Source organism: Oryza brachyantha, chromosome 8 (assembly GCF_000231095.2).
Source record: "Oryza brachyantha chromosome 8, ObraRS2, whole genome shotgun sequence".
NCBI classification, from domain to species: domain Eukaryota; kingdom Viridiplantae; phylum Streptophyta; class Magnoliopsida; order Poales; family Poaceae; genus Oryza; species Oryza brachyantha.
Genome location: NC_023170.2, coordinates 4,018,617 through 4,039,375, shown reverse-complemented (window position 1 = coordinate 4,039,375; position 20,759 = coordinate 4,018,617). Strand labels below are relative to the sequence as shown.

At 38.4% G+C, this 20,759-nt stretch overlaps 3 protein-coding genes across 5 annotated transcripts; 1 reads left to right on the top strand and 2 right to left on the bottom strand.

Annotated features, from left to right (window-relative positions):
• Positions 1–484: 484 nt before the first annotated feature.
• Positions 485–3,116, top strand: LOC102717917 (nuclear transcription factor Y subunit C-2-like). Its single transcript, XM_006659148.2, has 2 exons — positions 485–516; positions 2,009–3,116. Exon 2 carries the CDS (start codon positions 2,047–2,049, stop codon positions 2,806–2,808), a length of 762 nt encoding a protein of 253 aa, XP_006659211.1. The 5' UTR covers positions 485–516; positions 2,009–2,046; the 3' UTR covers positions 2,809–3,116.
• A 148-nt stretch (positions 3,117–3,264) lies between these two features.
• On the bottom strand, positions 3,265–8,703 carry LOC102717638 (putative potassium transporter 12). 2 transcript variants are annotated; one of them, XM_015840632.2, is made up of 10 exons: positions 7,841–8,703; positions 7,197–7,422; positions 6,765–6,821; positions 6,563–6,679; positions 6,435–6,485; positions 5,872–6,132; positions 5,719–5,771; positions 5,537–5,651; positions 5,123–5,377; positions 3,265–4,567 (listed from the first exon to the last, which is right to left on the bottom strand). In XM_015840632.2, exons 1-10 carry the CDS (start codon positions 7,958–7,960, stop codon positions 3,528–3,530), a joined length of 2,295 nt encoding a protein of 764 aa, XP_015696118.1. In that variant the 5' UTR covers positions 7,961–8,703; the 3' UTR covers positions 3,265–3,527. The 2 variants fall into 2 exon arrangements, with proteins under 2 accessions (XP_015696118.1, XP_006659210.1); XM_006659147.3 differs by having other exon boundaries at positions 6,563–6,808.
• An 8,917-nt stretch (positions 8,704–17,620) lies between these two features.
• Positions 17,621–19,309, bottom strand: LOC102702874. 2 transcript variants are annotated; one of them, XM_015840390.1, is made up of 4 exons: positions 18,962–19,309; positions 18,473–18,543; positions 18,313–18,396; positions 17,621–18,122 (listed from the first exon to the last, which is right to left on the bottom strand). In XM_015840390.1, exons 2-4 carry the CDS (start codon positions 18,509–18,511, stop codon positions 17,937–17,939), a joined length of 309 nt encoding a protein of 102 aa, XP_015695876.1. In that variant the 5' UTR covers positions 18,512–18,543; positions 18,962–19,309; the 3' UTR covers positions 17,621–17,936. The 2 variants fall into 2 exon arrangements, with proteins under 2 accessions (XP_015695876.1, XP_015695875.1); XM_015840389.1 differs by lacking the exon at positions 18,962–19,309 and adding an exon at positions 18,661–18,886.
• Positions 19,310–20,759: the final 1,450 nt, after the last annotated feature.

Below are 20,759 nucleotides of genomic sequence, written 5' to 3'. Positions count from 1 at the left end.
TTTAGATAGTGAGACAATAATCGATAAACTGATATATTAACTTGGTTGTGATCCTTATGATATATAAAGTGCTATTGTTAGTTGGTAAAGTCCAAAATTTTTGATTTACTGTTTTAGAAAAAAAAATGGAAGCTCATGGAAGGGTTTCATAATGCGATAAATTTCTATCATCGTATTGACTCTGATTTGTATTCATCCCAGTTTCAATTCTATTTTCGTATTGAAGATTTTCGATTTCGATTCCGGTTCTGATTTTGAAAAATAAATGGAAATAAAAACGGTATTGATGGTTTCTGGCGGATTTCATCCCTAACCCAGTAACCCTAGCCCAGCCGAGGAGAAACACTGTGGTGGGCCCGACATGGCAGCGACCCTGAGCGAGCCGTCCGTCCGTCCGTAAGACACGCGTTTCCTTACTTCTCCATCGCGTCGCCCCCTCCCTTCTAGGGCTCCGATTCCGCCAGGTGTTGCGCATCGCCGCCGCCGCCGCCGCCGCCGCCGTGCCCCGCGCGCGCGGTAAGCGACCGTCCGTCCGGGGTCGTCGGGTTTGCTGATTTTTCTTTTCCCGTCGCGGTCTGGGGCTTTTCTTTTGGTGGTGACGGCGATGGTGTTGATCGGCGCCGTGTTGTCCTCATGGGCTTTTTTTTCTTAAAAAAATCTTTTTGTCTAAACTGCTTGCAATGGATTGGTTCTTGGGGTGGTGGTGGTGGTGACGTTGATGTAGATTAGATGATTTTGCTCGTTGATTACGATTTTCTTGTACTGTTTGTTGCTGTTGCTCTGTCTTGGTCTCGTATCGTTCACTCGTTCGCTCGACGAAGAAAGTGCAGAGAGCGATGGGTTCTTTTTGCCCTAATGGTGAATCCAACTTCAATCAAAAGTAGTGCACAAATGGGAATATGATTGTGATAATTTAGTAGTTCTTGCCTTCTTGGGCCATGACATCTGTTTCAAAAAAATGATTTTTTTTCTCCTGGATTACATTCAAACACTTCCTTAGGTTGCCCTGCATAATATGTTGTTATTGTATAAGAAAAATGGATCCAGGGAATCAAATTTCTGGGTAATGCAGCGTGCCTACTCAATTGCATTGCACGAAGCATATGTGTGGACGAGTGTGAGTAATTGAGTTCTTTCCCACGTAGGATAATGCAGGTCACCTAGTCAATCCGCCAGTTTGTTGGACCAGATAATTTATCTCATGATGTGGTGCCCTAGGCCACGCCACATGGCTACATGTGGTTCAGCACTTTATGGTCCACACAGCATGCTGCATGAGCACCTGAATGGTTCTGCTCTGCACCACTGCATGCCTTCAGGGAGGACTACTTTTCATGCTTTTTATCCGCAGAAACTGGTGTATAGGAGTGTACTGTAAATTGATCTTGAGTTGCTTACTTGTTCTGGCACTACTGTTAGAGTTTCATTTGTTTCTGGATTGTAAACTAATATCAAAGGAAGGGGTTTTGTTGATCCGTGGCAACTTTCTTTTATTGATTTATAGCATATATGGCCTTTTCTGTGTGCATTACAGTATTAGTATGGCATTGACTGTTTTTCACTTGCATTTGAAAAAAAGGGAGGTTGGAAGAATAAAATATATTCAAAATCACAACTTTTCATATTGTTACACCTATGATGAGGCATCGTTTGGTTGCTGGAAGTTGTAGACTTGAAGATGGAGTCGATTTCAATAATGGAAAAAAATGATACTCCTAAATTGTTGAAGACAGATTGTTTTCTATTCCATTGATACATTAGCAAGAGCTACGAGAATAGTTCTATGTAGTGAATTAGCAGTTCATGCAATACATTTTTGATTGGTCCTGTTAATACGTTTTCTCTCACTTTCCTGAGGTGCAATATTGTTCATTCTGGATCACGTCAAGAAACTGGATGACTCGCCTACTTTCATCCTTACTGCATTGTAGACTGTAGTGCTGATGATTAAATTTGTCCATTGTTGTACTGTTGAACTAACTGTTTCGTTTTTCTTTGTAAATGACAGATCCGACAGCAGTTGCACACTGGAGTGCATCTTTGGGAATGGACCATCCTAAACATAACAAGGCAAATGAGGGTCTGACCGGTGACAACCATGACGACACCTATGCCGTAACAACATATCAACCTCTAGTGATGGTACATGGAAACGCCTCAGGCAGTGCTGCCTTTCCAACAGCTTCCGAGGGTGCTCCAGTCTATCCAGCCAGCAACCCACCGCAGCTTCCAGAGCAGCCGCAGCTTGCAATCCAGCAAGTCCAGCAGCTCCAGGAGCAGCAGAAGCAGCAGCTCCAGGCCTTCTGGGCCGACCAGATGACCGAGATTGAGCAGATGTCCGAGTTCAAGCTCCCCAATCTTCCCCTTGCAAGGATCAAGAGGATCATGAAGGCCGACGAGGATGTCAAGATGATCGCGGGCGAGGCGCCGGCTCTCTTTGCCAAGGCCTGTGAGATGTTCATCCTGGACCTGACAATGCGTTCTTGGCAGCAGACCGAGGAGAACAGGAGGAGGACGGTGCAGAGGAATGACATCGAGGCTGCAATCAAGAAGACTGACATCTTTGATTTCTTGGTGGACATCTTTGATCATCAGGAGGGTGGCACGGGCTCGCAGGTTGCATCCATGAATGCCATGGTTTCGCCGTATGCCCCAGGTGTGGCTTTTCCCTATGAACTGTATCCAAACCAGCATCCCCTCGTACTCATGTGGCCTCCACAAGAGCAGCACGAGCAGTGGCCCCCACAAGATTATCAGCAGCAGCAGCAGCAGCAACAGGATTCTGGTGGCGGTGGACAAGATGAATAGTCTGAGAAGTTGATAATCACATTCTGTGATTAGTGTCTGTCCTAGTGTGGTTAGCTTGTGTTTGGCTCGAATTTATCGTAGACTATTTTGTGTTTATTTGGCTGCCTTCTGTTAGCTATAGCCTATAGGAGGGTGATTCGATCTGAAACTGTTGATAGCATTCGTGATGAGTTCTAAATGGTTGTGAATCTTGTTATATTACCTCGGTAACAGCTGTTGACAGAACAGATATTTCCTATGGTTAGAAGCTAATTTTCCTGTTTTATTTCCAGGTAATTGTATTGATGAATCATGCACCACAAATGAGTTTATCTTGTCACGACAGCATTTGCTTTACTCGGTTTGTATATCTAGGATTCAACAAAATATCAAAATAACCAAAATCATCAGTGTCAAACAGGGCTCCAAGGCACATAAGTTGCATTGTATTGTTTGAAGCCCAACATCTAAACGATGTTTGCAGCAACAATGGATCTCATAGTTGCATGTCATGGTAAATAGGCATTTTGCAGTCCCTTTTTCTTTTCTCCTTTACTGGTTAGGTTGACAGAGGATGTGGAATCTACAAAAATCAATTTGTACTGACAAAGGGGGAAAATGATGAATGAAACTTGCTCTAGAACTGATCGTTTACTTGTTCATCTACCCTACACACAGCAGAATGTCACACCTGCTCACTTTCTGAGACTCTGAATCAAGACTAAAGAACAAAAAAATGTTCATATATAGTATATCTGGCCTACATTGAGCAGACTTTCATGGGGAACATTAAATATCACACTGTTCTCCCTGCAAATCTTCCTGAGGAATGCAAACACATAATTTACAGCAACCTTCTTGATGATCCCTGAATCTGGTCGTGCATGAACAATTGTGTTCCCCAGTATGTGCACGACGCCAGCATCCTTGCACCGGTTCAGGAACTCCAGTTCATCGCCAAATGTCTGATTCGAGTACCTTGTCAGGCTGTTCCCTCTTAGTGGTGACTTGGCAGGCACAATGGAATCCTGTGATGAGTAGCTCAGGTCACCAGTGGAGCACATTGTGTTGCTCCCAGCCTTACCAGTTAGCAGCAGTGCATTGCTTGATCCCTGAGTCTTCTCCTCCATCATAGTGAAGTCTTCAGAGTCTGAATAGTCATCCATCATGCTCTCCAGCCTGACAAAGAGCAAGAGCCTGTCGAGGAGCATCTTCTCGAAGTCGTCATCTCTCTTGTGGATGTCCTTGTATCCGTACCTCGCGACACAGCGGAACATGTGGAAGTTCTTTGGCCCGATCCTCTTCACGATGAACCGTTCTTCGACCGGGACAGTATATACTGGAAGGTACTTGACACAAACGAAGACAACAACTGAATGGATGGCAGGAAGGTTGGTGATGAAATGGGAGAAGATATGCGGGACGCCACTTGCCAGCTCGGTGTATACAAAGCCTATCCCAGGAACCCTGACAAGGCCGAGGCTTGGCCCAAGTCCTAGAATCCAGGCCATGGAAACCTTGCTGTGCATCTCGAATTCATATCGCTTCACGGTGCAGAAATGCCACACATACATGATGATGAAGAATGCAATTGCAACTACAAGTGGAACCCAACCACCTTGGTCAACTTTGTTAATGCAGGCTGTGAAGTATGGGAGCTCCACCATCAACGAGAGCACAATAAAAATGACCACAAGGATCCAGTGGCTTTTCCATACTAACAACATTATTGGGACCATGAGGAATGTTGTGACCAGCATAACTATCACCACAGCAGTGCCTGTTCAACAATATCATAAGAACATAATTAAGGTGCCATCTATGGAATGCAAAATGCACCATTAAGGTTCGGTTGCAGCTATATTTTGATTTTTGAGAACATCAGTTGTCAATTTACAATTTACAGTATATATCCTGAACAAAATGCAATGCTCTGTTTTCATAAAGTAATTTTGTCTCTCAGCTAATGCTGAGCCACTTTACTTCTTAGAAAGAAAACCTCATTTACAACCTGAAGCATCATGCAACATGGTAACAGAAAATTCATTTAGGATTTAGTGACTCCAGCTATCGGTTCTCATCTGAGCTGATACTTTTGTACCACTCCACCAGTTTTTTAGAACCTAGGCTTGGTAATTGACAACACATTGCAGACATATCATGTTACAAAGCTAGTAAATACTTATGAACAAATGCTGATTGTGTTTGGCTTAAAATGAAACATGGACTATCCCTATTGATTGTCTAATTTAAGTGCATTGGAAGTACCACAATCATGTTTATCCCTATTTGCTTACATGTTTGAGGATGAAAGGGTGTTATAAGAAAAGCTCACCATATGCATTTCCTATCTGGCTTTGGTTCTTGAATCCAGCTGTTACTGCAATGCAAAGAATCATAAGTACCCAGTTGATGTCAGGGATGTAAATCTGCCCGAGAAATTTCTTTGAGGTGTGGACAACACTGACTCGAGGGAAACAGCCCAGTGCGAGAGCTTGCTTTATTATTGAGTACGTAGCAGATATAGTGGCTTGACTTGCAACTATTGCTGCAAGGGTTGCAATAATGAAGACTGGCCAGTAAATGGTATCTGTGGCAATCAGGCATCATACCATAAGTACATAACTACATATAGTGCAAACAGCACTAGTAAACAATAAATGGGATATGCACTCTGGCAAGTTCACATGCGATGCATTTGCATTTCACTTTATGACAGCCAAATTTGTTAGTTTAGAGGGACAGAGACCTGGAATGGAGCGATAGAAGGCATCAACTACATGGTCCTTGTTGCTAATAATGTATGCCGCCTGCCCAGTGTACGCGAGGAGAAGGCAAGGGAACACCACTAACGTGAAAGCAATCTGCACATAGACATTATTAGTTTACTGAAACAATGTATCATGGACGAATTATTTGAAGTGTTAGTACCTGAATGGCAAAGACAGGGAAATGACATAAATCAGCATATAATGCTTCGGTCCCTGAAGAGAGAATATATAAGCAATTCTGCTGCATCTTATAAAGTTATAATCAATGAATAACAGGATTAATCAATGAAGGTATATGAGAATTGCCAACAACCTGTGATGCTAAGCATGATTCCTCCAAGGGAGGTCCAGCTCTCAGACTTCCCTCGTCGGAAATATCGATAGATATAGACCGGATTATAGGCTTTTAGGACTGAATTGTTGTACTTGTGTATGTTCAGTGCCCCAATAGTCCCAATTAGGATAAACCAAAGGAGCACTATAGGTGCAAAGAGCCATCCAACTTTATCTGTACCATAGTGTTGCATGCTGAATAAGCCAATTAGAATGATCACAGCAACGACTACAACCACATCTGCCAGGTATAAAAGCAATAAATATCAATGATTTTACAGCAATGGTAGATAAGATTACTCAGAGAATAATGTTTCTCAGTAAATCAAGGAAAGTGAACAATGCCACACAGTGACCCAACATCACAATATACATGCATGAGCTTGACTACGGTGCATACACTATTTCAGATACCATTGCTGGTTTCTTTCATTGCCTTTGGTCAAGCTCACTTTCCTGTATATCACTTTCACTATCTTTAGTTAAAGTAAGAATTGATCAGAGTTGATAACACCAATATAAAAATATAAAGAGCACAATTACCTGTACTCATCTTCTGATTTTGAACTCTTATTCCACCTGACGCAGAGAGAACTGCAGAGCAAACAAAGGTCACAAATCCAAGTTCCAATCGGTTTACTAAAGGAAGTACTATGCTGATTGCTGAATACCTGATATAGCAGGAGTAAGGATCCCATCTCCAATGGCTGTACAGGTACCAATGAGAACTAGAATAAGAAGACAGTTCTTTTTATATGGACGTCCCTCTAGCCATCTCTTTACTTTTGCTGCAAGTGAATTCTCTTCATAAGTTTGCCGACTATATGTTGTTAACTCTTCATCTGTCTTATGTTGGTTGGGTATAGTGCTGACCTTTGCATGCCGGCAAAGTAAAGAATAGAGAGCGAACGTGCCGCCTGTGAGTAAAGTCTAAAAATTTATTATATGAAAATATGCAAAATGCAAACAAACTACTCATATAACTGTTCTCTAAGCACAAAACGGGATGAACTCAGGACATTGCCTTTTACAGATTTCATGACTAGTACAGTGCTATCTACCAATCAATCTGGCAACTCATATCTAAATACTCTTGATAAAAAAACTCCATCACTAAAACAGTGCTCTGTTATTTATCTGCTAACCTATTCAAATGGAAAAGAATGCACAATACTTCTAAATTCTCATCTCATACTAAAATCCTGGTATTTTGGGGGAATATGATATCTTTCCTAACTGTGGTTAATGGCTAGTATATAAAGAAGTGGTATATCGGATACACGTTGGCAGAATTTGATATCTCACCTTGGCCATTATCATTTGCCCGCAAGACAACAAAGACATACTTCATCAGAGGAATGAGGGTGATGGTGTAAATGATCAAAGAAAGAGCTCCGATAACATCCTCATCCTCGTCGACTCCATGAGGGAAGATATTGTAGAAAACATACAATGGAGATGTACCTAAGTCACCGAAGACAACACCAAGGCTCTGAAATGCGAGCCGTAGTAACAAAATCGACGAGAACTTCTGCATGAAGAAAAAGAAAACACATTTTAGTTTCCCATGAACTAAGAACATCATGTATATGCACACTGCCAAAATGACTTAGGGAGTATATCTTTTCCTACACCAACAACACTTTTGCCAGTGCCTAGCAATTTATGGTAAAACAAATAAAGCACACTATAAAATCCGTATATCTTTCCTGCATTGGGAAAACTACGGTAACAGCACATCTATCATATAGTTTCCATCCTTTTTATATTGACATGGTCCCCAAAACCATGAGGTCATTTAGGATCATCATGTCAACGAAACACTGTTTTTCTCTTGTTCCAAATGCAAGCAGAGACTAAGCTGGAAGCATGATGGGCACCGAGGAAAAAAATAATTTAGAAGAAACAAAACAAGCTCAAAATTTGACATGCAAGGATCAAACTCTGACCTTCTCTGTGTACATGTTCTTGAGCCGACTGGCCTCCTCATCCATGGGCTGATCAAGGTTCTGATCCAAATCCCATATGCTCCCATGATTCGTCGTCTCGCTATCCGATATCGACGCCATGAGTCTCCTTCAACCTCAAACCCTCACACAACGGAATTCTCAAGTGGCTGAAAGCGACCTTTGCCTGAGCCAAAAATGGAAGCCTACAACTTCCGGAATGGAACTCCAGAAGCTTCCCTACCAAAGCAAAGATCAACTCCAACTTGTAGAACTCCCCCCAGCAAATTCCAACTCAAATCGTCAAGTCTACCACCAAAACCGTCGTCACTTTGGTCTATGCAAAGACTAATCTTCCAAGAAACAGGAACTTGTTTGACCCAAATCAGAATGCCACTTCGAATCTTGGCAGCAAAACTCTCCCCAAGATCGAACTCCTCTCTCTTTGATCCCCACAAGAACCAAAAATGGGAGCTTTGGTACAGGAGCACACGAACAACCAAGAATCCCACCGAGAAACAAAATCTTCCAAATCAGAACCAAAAAAATAATAATATTGGGATTCAGGACTGATTGGACTAGTAGCAATCCTCGCTCCAAACAATCCCAAAACGCTTCACCCTGAGAGACACCCACCAAGAAAGGCTCCTGGAACCAAGAAACCCAACCAGAATTCCCAATCTTTCCTCCCCCAAGATCAAGTTTTTGATGATGCAGCGGCCACCCAGAGCTCTGCCACCGAGGTGGGCCGCCGTCCAATTGGCAAAGGCGCAGCAATCTTGAATCCTTTGACAGAAGAGAGTGAGGGGGAGAACGGAAAAAAAAACGAGAAATGATTTATGGTGTGGAGAGAGAGAGAGAGAGAGACAGAACGCAGTATGCACGGTCATAAAAGAAGTTGCAGGAAGAGCATCATCTGGCTGGACTGGAGGAGGGTAGGTGGATGAGCCCACAAATTGGAAATTTGGAACGGATGCATTTGAAATTTTGAATTGAAAATTCCAACAAGCAAAAGAAAAGAGTGTTTCTTTTTTCAACTGAATTTCCTCTGAATCTTAAGCGGCAGTCAAGAAATGGGAAGGGCAGTAACGTTTCTCCTTGGTTCCCTTTGGATTCTTGCATATAAGCATACCAGTTGTGTGTGAGTGCCAGCACTGACTTTCCTCAGCTGGCAGCCCCTGGTCCTGCCTGCCACTGCTACTGTTGCTTGCCTTCCTTTAGATTATTAGCTGCCATCCTTGTTTGATTTTTCATTTTCACCCTTGTGGATTAGTACTATTTTAGTGAAGAAATCGGCTTAGTCTATGCGAGTGATTGTACTGTTGCTAAATTTGTTTATTCCTTCATCTCGGAGGAATGGCCTTTTGTTTATTAATGAGATCTCGATTTTGTTCTTGACTTTGATGAACTTAGGCCGCGATCAGAGTAATGAGGGGTAAGTTAACTTACCTGATATGACATGATTAATTAATTATTAATTATTAAAATAATACAAAATAGATTAATTTGATTTTTAAAATAAATTTTTATAGAATTATTTTTTATCAAAAATACACCGTTTAGCGGTTTGAAAAACGTGCGGGAAAAACGAGGGGTACCCATGCTGGCCGAACGCGACCCTATTCTGTTTGGTCCACACAGAACCATGTAGTACTCGTACAGGCTACTAGGATTTAGAACAAGTACATGAGTAGTTATCCTCAAATATTTGATAAAAATATTACTTACGTACAACTTGGTCGCTTACTTTATCAAACACCGTAAATTTTCTCTATTTTCGTATCAAGTTAGATTTTCTCATTTCTGAGATTACTAGAAAACTGGTAAATTTAAATTATCATTAAAACTACAAATCTTATCACTCAAATATAAATATACACATGTAAATAACCACTTGTACCTCGAAGCAAAATCAGCATACCAAATTAACAGCACCATTAGAAATATTCTGCAACTGTCTCGCTGCAAAGATTGACTACTAGTGACACACAATTATACAAAACCAGCTACGCAAGCATGCAATGCAACCGGTGCAAAACCGTTTCCTCGGCACAAATGGTAAGCATATTTTTTGTTTTTGGGTGTACACAGGAAAGTACTAGAAAACAAAAGACAGCATTCATTTTGGTCACCTACAAATTTAAATTCAAGCAAAGCAGCCACCCAACCTCAAGACGCTTACGGCTTGAGACAAAGGCAGAACAACCACCCTCGCTGGCTCCATCGACACCGTGCAACACATCTCATGAATGCAGCACAAATGTGTGTTGTTTTGATCACCATTAGCGTCATTCTAGCATCGTCGATCGAAAATGACATCCCTACCATCCATCTTCCTAGAAAAGGAAAATACACCTATTATCTATATAAAAAAAAATACAATATGCACTTTTCTGGTGGTTTTACGAGCGTGGAAATTATAATGTTACAGATGAGATTTACGGAAATGCGTTATAATTTATATGTGGTTTGAGTTTAAAAATATTGTTGGAAGTTAACATGTATGTGTAATGGTTGGTTTTTTTAACTCATTATGTAATCTTAGGCTAATTTTGAAACGTGGAACTACTCTTCCCAAATCCCATTGAGGATTGATTCTCATGATAGATATATAAATCAATACTCCTTTAATATATATACAAACATAAAGATGCATATTTGTCATGCGTGAATGTGAAAAAGGCTCTTTAATTTGTGCAATTTAACTTAATTTGATTGGATCAACCAGAGGCATCCAAAACATGCAATGGTAAGCCAGCTCAAAACAAATGTTCTTACCATACAAGTCATTGTCCTCCTCTGATGTTATTGTTGCTAACTCTTAGCTATGTTTGTAGCTAATCTTGTCATGCTTCTTGTTTCCTTGCTAATGAATATGCTGTTTAGATCATGTCCACAATGCCTGCTGCTTACCTGCTGAGAGTTGATAGAAACTATTTTATCACACTACATTAACATTTCACTGAGTGACAACCTTTGATGCTAATTAAGTCTCGTTAGGTCAGTCTCAATACATGTTTTATGGGGTTATCATATACATTAAATAGGGTGTCACATCAGTAAAATTGCTGAATTGGCAGGGTCGTTAAATGAGTGAGTTTGATGAGATGAGAGATGAGTTTTATCTCCATAAAACTCATCTAGCTCGATTAACTAGTTTACAGTCTTAGTCTTGGTAACTGCCATTAAACTATGCATTAAGACTAGTCTTAGAACAACTTATGCATTAATTGCCACTAGTGTACACAAGGTACAGAGTCTCTATCCTTGCAATTAATTTTAAGAGAAAAACCAAACACATGTGCTCTGATCACGTTTTACTCGATCGGATTTATAGTTTTCTATTCTATTATACTTCAACTCTCCTACACATGGATTGATGTAACAAACAGATCGGTTAGAGTAATTAAATAACATCTAGTATAACCCGTATGTAGATGAGAAGGTAAATTGATAGCGAAATGTGCAAATATCCCGACCTAATTCGGCAACACATGGACTTGGACGTATACATGGATATATACAACGAGTTTAATGATCTAAGCACTGTGATAATTAAGGTAGCAACCTTGTTCAAAACAATCCAGCTGGTTACTTTTACATTCAACACTATGTCCAGTGGGTATTGAATATTATTATCATGCTCTCCAACATACAGTTTTTATCGTTGTCACTTTTACATGGATATATTAGTAAAACAATAACAAATTTATGTTTGAGTTATATTCTATCCGTCACTGCTGATGTAGGCTTTTTGGATAAATGCAGTGCCAAGTCAGCAAAGACATGTTGAGGAAAAAATATTAACTTGTCTGACTATACTAAGATAAATTGAGAGTTCATCTCAAGCACTACTGATAAGTAAGGCCATGTTTGGCTGTCCCTTCTACTTATCTAGATTGTTTTGTTTTTCGTACGCATGCTTTTTAAAATGTTAAACGGTATATTTTTTAAAAAATAATTTATAGGAAAGTTGTTTTAAAATATCATATTTATCTATTTTTAATTTATATAATTAATAATTAATTAATTATGTACTAATCAATTATTATGTTTTTCGCGCTGGATAACTTACCCCAAAACTAACCAAAACGAACCTAAGTAAGTTTCAACATCTAATAAGGATATTCGCATGAGTTGAAAAAATATGGTGTAGTGTCTTCTTCAGGCTGTATCTTGGGAAGTTCATGAACATATGCTTCCAGAAGTAAATACAAAAGAGCAAGGATAATATATTTGCAAACAAATATAATAAATGAATCAATGAATCAACAAACAGGATTATGAATGAGAAGTTATGCATGGGAGTGCTTATCTCACCTGAAGAAAGTGTCTCTTGGAGCATCCATAGGCCTTTTTGGATCTGGATAGATATCAAATTTGTGGGGCCATTTGCAATTTATAATACCACAACATGGAGAGGAAGATGTAGAGAACATAAATATTTATTTCAGTACTAATACCGGGGGGGGGGGGGGGGTGGGGGTACAATGGGGAGGTGAAAATATTGTGCAAGGAAAATTCTACATTTTGATATTGGCAAGCGATTGGTTCAATGTATTGCCATCAACGAATACGAGTTTGAACAAAATTCTGTTATAAAAGTGCTTTTGTCACTTTTTTTACCACTGCTGTTAGTTTTCCATTCATACACCTTGGCTTCCATGTAAAGGCCATTTTTGCCCTAAAAAGACCTCTACTAAGACTTAATGGAAGGATTCATAGAATTAATATTTTTGCCATTCAATTATTTATTAGATGTTACGGATAATTGACATTTATCAAAATCTAGGGGCAAAATGGTATTTTAGAAGACTTAATGTAATTTTATGGAAGGAAGCATAACGAGGTGGAAAAAGAACAAACACGCAACATAATACCTATTCATGTGCCAAAATGAGCACTACTTTCTCCAATATAACCACTCTTCATAGGGCTACAATTTTTTTTTTAATTCTGACTTACTAACTATAAATTAGTTTATATTTTTTCATAGAATGCCTAAGTTTATTGAAATAATCTACTCTATGTTACTGATCGAGTTTATCCTAATGCAACTATTTATCATTGATATTATAAGACTTTTTAACATTGTTTGGATTCATATGGATACTAAGGGCATGTTTGGGGGAGTTTCTTTCAGCAACAGCTTTTCTTAAAAGCTGCTTCTGCCAAAAGTTGCTGCCACAAACAGTCTATAGCTTCTGAGAATCTATAATTATTCCAGAAAATGAACTAAGAATCCAGAAGCTGGAGAAGCTGGGTATAGGAGCTTTTCCAGATTCTCAGAAGAAACATCTGCTTCTCAGAATCTAAGGGTCTGATTGGGGGAGCTTCTCCTCAAAAGCTGCTTCTGCCAGAAGCTATCCCAAACAGTTCACAGCTTCTGAGAATCTGTAGTTACAGATTCTAGAAAATGAACTAAGAATCCAGAAGCTAGAGAAGCTGGGTTTACGAGCTTTTCCAGATTATCAGAAGCTGGCTACCAAACAGCTGCTTCTCAGAATCTAAATCTCCTCCAAACATGCGCTAAAGTTCTCCCAAACAGGTCCTAATATACATGTGCAAACAATATATTTTAATTAATAGATAAATCTAGACATATCTTAAATGTCTTATATTATGAAACAAAGGAATACTAAACAAGTAAACATAACTTTCATCTTGTAATTCCGATTAATGAAAACACCGCAGTCCTTCTGCTACTTATTAAAAAAAACTTTTTTAAATTATTGGCTTCTAGACTTGTACATTCTACAACTTTCTTTTGAGATTTGGATAAATTTGATCCTATATTTATTTTGAGATCTTGACTTATACATTTCTTGGTGAAATTAATAGTGTAGAATGTTGACAATATAGCATTAGATCCGATCTAAAGCCGCCCTCTATGCTGCACGTTCGTTAATTCCTCCATGCACAACAGGACTTCATCTTGACAATTAAACACTTAATTTCTCGTAAAGGTTTTTGATGCTCGGTTCACATGGTATACGGGATATGTACATCATATAATTATTTTGAGCTTATATATATATGTTTCGAAGAAAACATTTAATTACATATCCACTGCAACTATATTCCATATACTTCTAGTTTAACACTTATACTATGTACTGTAATATTATAATATTATAATAGTTAACTAAAATAAATAAATCTAGTATTCTAATATTCGAATTATTAAATGCTCCATAGGCAGTTATCTATAATTCTTATTAGTCTATCCATAAAATTTGACAGTTTTAGAACTATTCAATCCATACATAATCTTGTCAAACTCGTGAAAGAGTTGTGGGTCGACCAAAAGGCATCAATGGATTTTTTTTTCTGAATACCAGTTCAAATTAGCACACACCTATAGTGATATAAAATTCAAACATCTAGTTTAACAATAAAACAGACGGTAAATCTATTATTTGCGTTACACCGGTTACAGTATTCTCTTGTTCTGTGATATTTTCCATGTTACATATGCATTTTTGCATTTTAGTGGCTCCTCAAAGCTAGTTTTAATTATGACAATTTTGTTAAAAGTCTCTGTAACATTGCCAATTTGCCATCATCAAGTAGTTGAATTGGGTTGTGAAAGGACTGTCTTGTCTCTCAAAATCTGCTTCCTCACAATAGGACAGTTGGACCCCTCAACCCCCACTAGAATCTTGTTTTTAGTTTGTTATTTTGAACAAAAAAAAAACACTGATGGGGAAACAAACCAGTCTCTCTGTCTTTCTTGACTGCTAAACCAACAGGTGATAGATAGATGACAGCATTGGAAGAAGTTTAATTTTGAAAGGGAGTGTGTAGGGAAATGGTAACATGGATTTCCTTGGTTTGTTTGGGTGTAAAGAATTTTACATCATGCATAAACCTGCAAAAAATTGGACCATTTCAACAGCTAGCTAATTAATTAACCTTGTTGGTCCCTCTCTGCAGTGTTCAATAATCTTGTTGGTCTGGACCAGGCTTTGGCCAGTATGATGATGTTTTCTAATTTTCAAGACTCATCATTTTTATTGTTAATGGCAGTTAAATACTCAACGAAACTTATACTACAATAAGCAATGGGATTTTCAGCAGATTAGCTAGGTTAATTGAGAAGTTTATGAATCCTTTTAATATGTATATATATTGATCATTGAGACCAGATCAAGGTGACTTTGGATTAATTGTGCCACATCCCACTCCTATGATCCTATAATAATTCATGCACCCTCCAAACTTATTGAAATGGTGATCAAAAGTTTTTATGAAAATAAATAGGACAACAACACCGGTGCATTTTATGTAGAGCTAGGGTAAAATGGGCCTTTCATGATTCCTGATGTTGTAAAATGGATTTGCATATGTGGTTTGCTTTATCATATATTTTTCTTACCCTATTTATCATTTACTAGATTACTACCACGGTTATCTACTTTATTATATAAATACATTAAATATTTAAAGAAATAAACTTAACAAATAACATATCATAAACTGTCTAAGAAATGCAGTAGAAAGCTTTTGAGAAAAGATATTCTTAGAGATTGGAGCAAATATTCTGAGGTAATAAACTAATAATTCAGGGTGAAGTACCGTAAAAAAGACAGGGCTAGTCAAGGCTTCTTCGGATCACAAGAATTTTACAGAAATTTCAGAGGAAACAGTTTAATTCCTCCAAAATTTCCGTAAAATTCCTCCAAACCGAAGAGTGCCTTAAAATCCTCATAATTAAAGATTTTGCCACATCACGAAGATGGCATAAAAAAGATTAGGGACTCCGGAATTTCACAGAAACCGGTAAAATTCCAACAAAATTCTCCAAAAACATTCTAAACGACATAGGAATTGGTAGGGCCTGGAATGCGCAGCGTACAAGTCACTCTCCAGTATACTTCTTTCTGTAGCAGATATATCTTGTTGAGCGGTATTATATTTATTCACCACAACTTTTTTTAAAAAAAATAAAAGCTCCCTTTCATTGTACTCAACAACTTTATTGTTTGTCTTGTCTGGGAGGATATTGTCACCTTTGTTTAGAAATAGAAAGAAAAAGCCAAAGATGTGTGATGTATGAAAAAGATCAAGTAGTGTATACTGGTCATTGCCTATGGTATTTTAATTACTAGTAAATCAAGTGTTACTTGTATAATTAGTGTAGAGGTTTAGAGTATAAGCAACTTGGTATGCATGCAAGTGCGCCCCGCAATAATCTTTGACTAGCTAATAGTAGACTTAGGCGGTTAGGCCGCGTTCGGCTGTGCCTTGCTTACAAAAAACATAGTTATAATTAGTACATATTAATTAATTAATTAATAACTATAAAAAATTAAATAGATCAATATAATATTTTAAAGAATTTTGAAAAACATACTGCTTGATGGTCCGAGAACTGTTCGAGAAGCATGCGTATGAAAAACGAGAAAATATGAGTTGACAGCCTAACGCGGCCTTACAATACAAAACATCCGCTGATTCCGGGATATGCAGAACAAAACGATGAACAGATGTGGATCAATTATGCAAATCATGATTAATTTCAAGTAGAATCATTTCTCAAAAGAAGCTAATTAAAAAGATACGCTTACGCTACCTATCTGTCTCGATTTTGTTTGGGGACAAATTAATTGCATGATGCCATAAGACTCCAACATGTGTACAAAAATACAAGATAGCGTGATGTAGAAGAAGATATCAAATGAAGCGAGGGAGGGCGAGGATAATAAGAAAATCAGAATCACACACCCATGTATGGGTCCCAATATCTAGATGACATTTTGTTCTTCTGGGGAGTACACCATCTGTTCCAGAATAAATTAATTCCTGGAGTTTGTCCTAAAATAAATTAACCCATATATATCATTTTACCTACATATGATCCACAAATTAAATAATTTTGTTCCTACGATACTCCTTACCTACTTATCCACCAATACTAATGTGCTATTAATGAATGATATTTTGGTATTTTCTCACTATTAATAGAGTTATTGAGATGTTAGGTACGTGTTTACTTTGGAATAATAGAGAGTAGGCAACTATGCATCACTCTGTTTTGCAGTAGCATCTTTGTACTGTACCTAATTTTTTTTATTATAAACTGGACCTACATTTCGTGTAATGTAGTAGGCTCGTGCACATTTTTTTTAAGAATACTAGATGGAACCCCGCGCGTTGCGGCGGGTACATCAGAAAAGATAAAATATGCATGTAAGTATGAACAATCAAATTGTATTGTTTGAACCTAAAAATAAATTGATAGACAAAATATACACTCAAGTAAGAAATACTTGAAAGCACATCGAGCCCATAAGCTAACAATGTGGAGATATTTTTTACTCCTCGTAGCATATGATGACTTGAAAACGTTAGAAACAACAAAAACTCCTTCAAATTTAGCTATATGCACACATAATATTAAAATATATAAAAAATTACAAAGAGAATAATGGAGATATAAGTGAGTAGTTCTGCTACCTGACCAAATAGGAATATAATATAGTATACAATTTCAAAAGTGAGTAGTTCTTCTACCTGACCAATTAAATGTGATATTTGCATCATCAATTGCTAAAAGTGCCAAGCATGGACAACTCGTTTCAAGTCCAAGGAGTTGCAAAATTATATTCACAACCACAACACCTGTCAGGCTTATAATGGAAACATTGCCAGCAGAATATTTTTAGGTACAGCAAGATCTTCACCAGATAACTGGGTTTATATAAGCTGAGTTAAATTTATGCAAATATAAAAGTAAGTTTTCTAGTAAATACTGTAATATGGAAACAATAGGTATCTAGTAATAGTAATAGTATATAAGTACTAAATCTCATTGTTTTTCACATTTTCTTCATCGAGAATGATATGCATCTGAGGAAGCTTATTTTTTATGTAATTCAGAATGTGAGCTAGCATATAATCCTAGAGCATTCTAGGACAAAAAACGGTGGGCAATTCTGATATCTGGATGTCTATTCTTCAAGTTGTCCTAATACCAGGTGTTGGATCCTTGTGTTACTAATCCATGTCCTTGCTTGTCAAGAATGGCTAGCATTCTAGTTGAGAACAACGATCTTCTATTGTTTATTGGGCTTCTTTTATTTTGATGTTTGAGTCTCTAGTTCATCTTCATCTTTGGCAGACATGGTTTGTTCATCACCACCATCTTCGTCACTATATCATCTTCAGAGTCAGATGAGCTACAAGTGAATGACCTTCCTGCAGGTGGGAAACCGTTCATTATTGCTTCAGCCACCTCTACAGCTTTCTCTGAATGCAAATCAGCTACACCAAGAAGCAAATCCTACAACAATAGAATTATTTGCCCATTGATTATTACAATTGAACTGTACCCCCACGATTTTGTTTTGAGCAGATAAATATTATTTGATATATCACAAATGATCTATTTATTTGTTTCAGATTATTGCTAATAATCTAGATTAGCATATTCCTAAGTGGAAACAAACAGGACCTAAGACAGTCCAGTTTACCATCTCAATATATTCCTTCTCATTTCCTGTAAGCGCTTCTATATCACACTCTTCAGGACGTTCATACCCTTCAGGACGCTTATTCTACAAATAAATTACATAAATTGTAGTTTTTAACAGCAAAAACACCCATCTAATGTAATATCAGCTAGAAACATACTTTTACATCGAGCTGCAATTTCTCGTTCGCCTTTGCCATATCTCCCAAGAAATCTTTCACTCTTCCAAGAACTGCCCTCCATTACGACACCCAAAACAAACGCAAAATTGGGTGAGCAAGGCAGAACATCATTCAACTCTATAGGAAATTGGGAACAAACATCCTCTTACACAGTAAAAGTTTCTTACCGTGATCAGAGCCTTGTGTTTTTGACGGGTTAAGTGGGGTAAAAAAGAAATCAATGTGCCAGCACACTACTGACTTCTTTTCTCGAACAAACGTATATATGTGTATTTCTTTTCAGCCGCCAGTACTACGGATTATAAAACGAAGACAACAAACCCTAAGATCGCCATTAAAGGAAAAAAGCACTTGGGGCTGGTTCAAGTACTGGGCACACGGATCAACGGATCAGCCAGATCCTGCAAGGATGCATTTGAGATGATGTATCGGCGACGGGAGGGAGAGTGGGGAGCAGGGAGGGCTTGCCTGGAGTGAGGTCTCCTCGGACTTGAGGGGGTCGAGGAAGAGGACGACCTTGGCGACGACAGGGTTAGGGTTGGCGACGGCCGCATCGGAGGGGGCTCTTGTTGAGCATGTTCTCCCGCCGCTACCGCGCCACCACCGAATCCACCATGTCCCCACCGCCACCTCGGCCCCGCCTCCGGCGGCAGTGGCGGTGGAGTTGGGGGTGTCGTTTTGGGTGCTGTGGTCTGGCTTCTCCAAGTCCGGCGGTGGCTTGGCGCGCACGTGAAGGCACGGAGAGAACGGCGCTGTCTTTGGACTTGGATCTCGCCTCGGACGCGCGGCGCGACGCCATGCGGGATGGAGAAGGAGGGGCACGGGAGAAGGGAGAGAGAACAACCTGGCAGCGGCATCGGGGTAGAGGAGTACGGGGCCGCAGGAGAAGGGAGTGCGACCGCAAGTAGGCTGGGCTTCACGCGCTATCAATCGTTCAGATTAGATCTGACGCCTAAGATTTAGAGGTGACGTGGCTCAACCATAATTCACCTTTGGGTCTTAACTATATAGAAAGAAGGGATGTGTCTTTTTGTCAACAATTACTCCGTCCGTTTTAAAATAGAAGATATAAATATTTCTTTAATCCTATAATATAAAACATATGTACAAGCATGCATTAACTAGCGTATATCTCTTATATAAATTTAATTTAGTTAAAAATTTTCACAATCAACCATATTACATGCTTGCATGCATATATACATATATTAAGATACAATCTAAATGAGAATGTGGTTATAAATATTTTTCTTTCTTTTATGTCAACGGTAGTTATGTTTTATATTTTAGAACCGACGGAGTAATAAAATTTTATTTTGGTGAAGTGCATGGGTGCACAAGGGTAGTCCAATTTGTCTGTATCCTGTCAGGGGATATCCTCTGCATATTCTTTTGGTTACAGCTTACAACACCTTGACTATTAGTATAACATGTGAGAATCGTGTGAAGCTATATATCATGCATCCTTCCCATGCCTAATTTCTTCTTCAATAGGGTTGATTCTTCCTAAGTTTAGGATCAGGGGCAGAACTAAAATTTGCCCAAGAGTATATCTGAATTAGTACAATTTACGTAAATTTATCTTTTATTATTTATTTTTCAAATTTTAAGGTATAATTTTAATTGATGTTTGGGCCTAGGAGTAGGGCTCTAGTCCAATCCGCCCTACTCCTAGTACCGCCCCTGTTTAGGACCAACATTAGGGCTCCTTATGAAGACTAAGGGCATGCTTGTTGTTTAGACACTAATTAGAAGTATTAAATATAGACTATTAATAAAACCCACCCCATAATCTAGACTATTTCGCGAGACAAAACTATTGAGCCTAATTAGTCTATGATTAGCAAATGTGATGCTACCGTAAACATTTGCTAATCATGGCTTAATTAAGCTTAAAAAATTTGTCTTATGAAATAGCCTTTATTTATGCAATTATTTTTGTTATCGGTCTATATTCAATACTCCTAATTAACGTCTAAATATCTGATATGACAAGGGACTAAAAAATATCCTTGAATCCAAACATCCAATGAAACAAAAATAATTTAGTATGAATGTTTTTACAGGAATTCAACGAAAATTCATCGGTTATAAATGAGGTGTTAGTGTTTTAGCAGTGCTCTGTATGCATCAGATTGCCTAGATTGTTAATTTTCAGCTACGTTCTTCGTACGAAGATACATAATCTTCCTTTGTATTCTCGAGATAAACTTATATAATTATATATGAAAATTGTCACACGGAGTTATCGTCTTGATGAACTTTG